The sequence below is a fragment of the Myotis lucifugus genome, unplaced genomic scaffold, assembly GCF_000147115.1.
Source record: "Myotis lucifugus unplaced genomic scaffold, Myoluc2.0 scaffold_18, whole genome shotgun sequence".
NCBI classification, from domain to species: domain Eukaryota; kingdom Metazoa; phylum Chordata; class Mammalia; order Chiroptera; family Vespertilionidae; genus Myotis; species Myotis lucifugus.
The window spans coordinates 2,314,909-2,316,792 of record NW_005871066.1 but is presented as its reverse complement, the minus strand read 5'-3'; the positions used below and the strand labels follow the sequence as shown (position 1 = coordinate 2,316,792).

General features: G+C 64.1%; 1 protein-coding gene across 1 annotated transcript in view; it reads left to right on the top strand.

Annotated features, from left to right (window-relative positions):
• Window positions 1-1,593: 1,593 nt before the first annotated feature.
• Window positions 1,594-1,884, top strand: part of EEPD1 (endonuclease/exonuclease/phosphatase family domain containing 1) — a 70,192-nt gene continuing 69,901 nt past the window's right edge. The window contains exon 1 of the mRNA XM_006085425.2: window positions 1,594-1,670. Coding sequence (XP_006085487.1) covers window positions 1,594-1,670 — 77 coding nt within the window. The remainder of the gene's footprint in view (window positions 1,671-1,884) is intronic.

The following is a 1,884-nucleotide window of genomic DNA, read 5'->3' as shown; positions in this document are numbered from 1 at the left end:
AATTGAATACTCTAGTTTGGTGTGTCCAGTGTAATGCAGCAGGATCTTTACTCTCTAACTCGCTGTCATTTTGTGGTATGACCCCAAAACTTGTGAATTTGGGGAAGCAGCCTTCATTTCCAACGAGCATTTTCTTTCTAGCGGAAGAAAAGAGGCCGAAAGTGAGGGGACAAAAGTTAAAAAGATCCCATCTAGCCCTAACCAGTTTGGCTCAGTGGATAGAGCATCAGCCTGCGGACTGAAAGGTCCCAGGTTCGATTCCAGTTAAGGACATGTACCTTGGTTGCAGGCACATCCCCAGTAGGAGGTATGTAGGAGGCAGCTGATCGATGTTTCTCTCTCATCAATGTTTCTAACTCTCTATCCCTCTCCCTTCCTCTCTGTAAAAAAAATCAATAAAATAAAATTAAAAAATCCCATCCAGTCCCCTCTCGAACATCCTCAGGTTTAACTGCAGGGCACTCCCTGGGAGTGCCCTGGCTCTGCCCCAAGCCCCAGAGAGAGCTGAACTCGGCTGGAGGCCAGGTAGTGTCCGTCCCTGGTCCCTGGGCGCCCCTCTCCTTTGTGGGGCTCCGTTCGCCAAAAGCAGCCCCGCAGGCCTCACCTCGGGGAAGAGACTAAGCCTCCAACCCGCACAGCAGCCCTCAGACTAGGGTGGCAACCCCAAGTCAGAATCAGGAACTTCCCCTCTGCCCTCAGGTGACTCTTTGCAAACGACAGGCGTAGGCCACGCCCCTCAGGCCCTAAGTCTAAGTCCCGCCTCCGAGGCCCCCGCCCAGAGCCCGCCCTCCCGCCATTAGCTCCGCCTCCGCACTCCCGAGTTGGGTCTCTAACCCCACACACGCTCGGTCAGCCCCCTCGCCCGTGGCCCCGCCCCCGCACTCAGAGCCCCGCCCCTCTCACTCCCGCGCCCCGCCCCCGCGCTCAGGATCCGCCCCCGCACTCAGAGCCCCGCCTCTCTCACTCCTGGGCTCCGCCCCCGCGCCCAGGGGTTCCGCGCTCCCCGCCCCCGCCGCGCGCGCTGGCCCCGCCCCCACGTGCCCTGGGAGTCCCGGGGAGGAGTTGCCGCGCGCGGGGAGGCGTGGCCGTGGTGCCGGCGGAGGCGCGGGCGGCGGGGCCCGGACTTTGGCTTTGACAAGGGCGGCGAGCGGGACCGGGGCGCTGGTGCGGGACGCTGGATGCGGTTCTGGCGGATCCTGCGTGCGAGTGGAGCGCAGGACTTTTTTCTGGGATCAACGCAACTGCGGTGACGCCGCCAGCCCGGGTGCAGCCGCGAGACGGTGCAGCCGCGGGCGGCGGGCGGATTTCGCTGCCTTCGCTGCCTCCCCGCAGCCCTGCATCTCCGCCGGCTCTAGGAGAGCGACTCGGAGAGTTTCTCCCGCAGGAGGAGCCGGGGCGCGCGGCCCGCGGCGGCGTGGGAGGGATCCCGTGGCCCGGCCCCGACCCGCACTCGCGCGGGCGCCAGGGCTGAGGCAGGGCCCCAGCGCGGTCCGGGGCTGGACTCCGGCCGTGGAGCCGCAGGTGGAAGAAGGACGCCCCAGGGGAGCGCCGAGAGGTGGGGCGCGGGGTAGGCGGCGGGTCTGGTGGGAGCCCATGAGCACCTCCGCGCCGCACGCACTAGTGCGGACGGAATTCAGGCAGGAGCAGGAGGTGTGGGCGGACGAAGATAGGTCTCTTCCCAAGAGAAAAGACTGGTGGCCTATTGGGCTGCTGTGTGATAAAACCGGACCTCTCCAGAGGCAAACCTGGGGCGGCCAGAAAGCACAGCGGGTTTCTCCTCTCTTACTCCAACCCCCCTCATGGAAACGGTCCCCGGCTCTGAGTGGCGGATCAAGCGCACTTGGCTTGCTTTGGTGTCTTGAGCCTGGTTGATGGTTTGCCTAA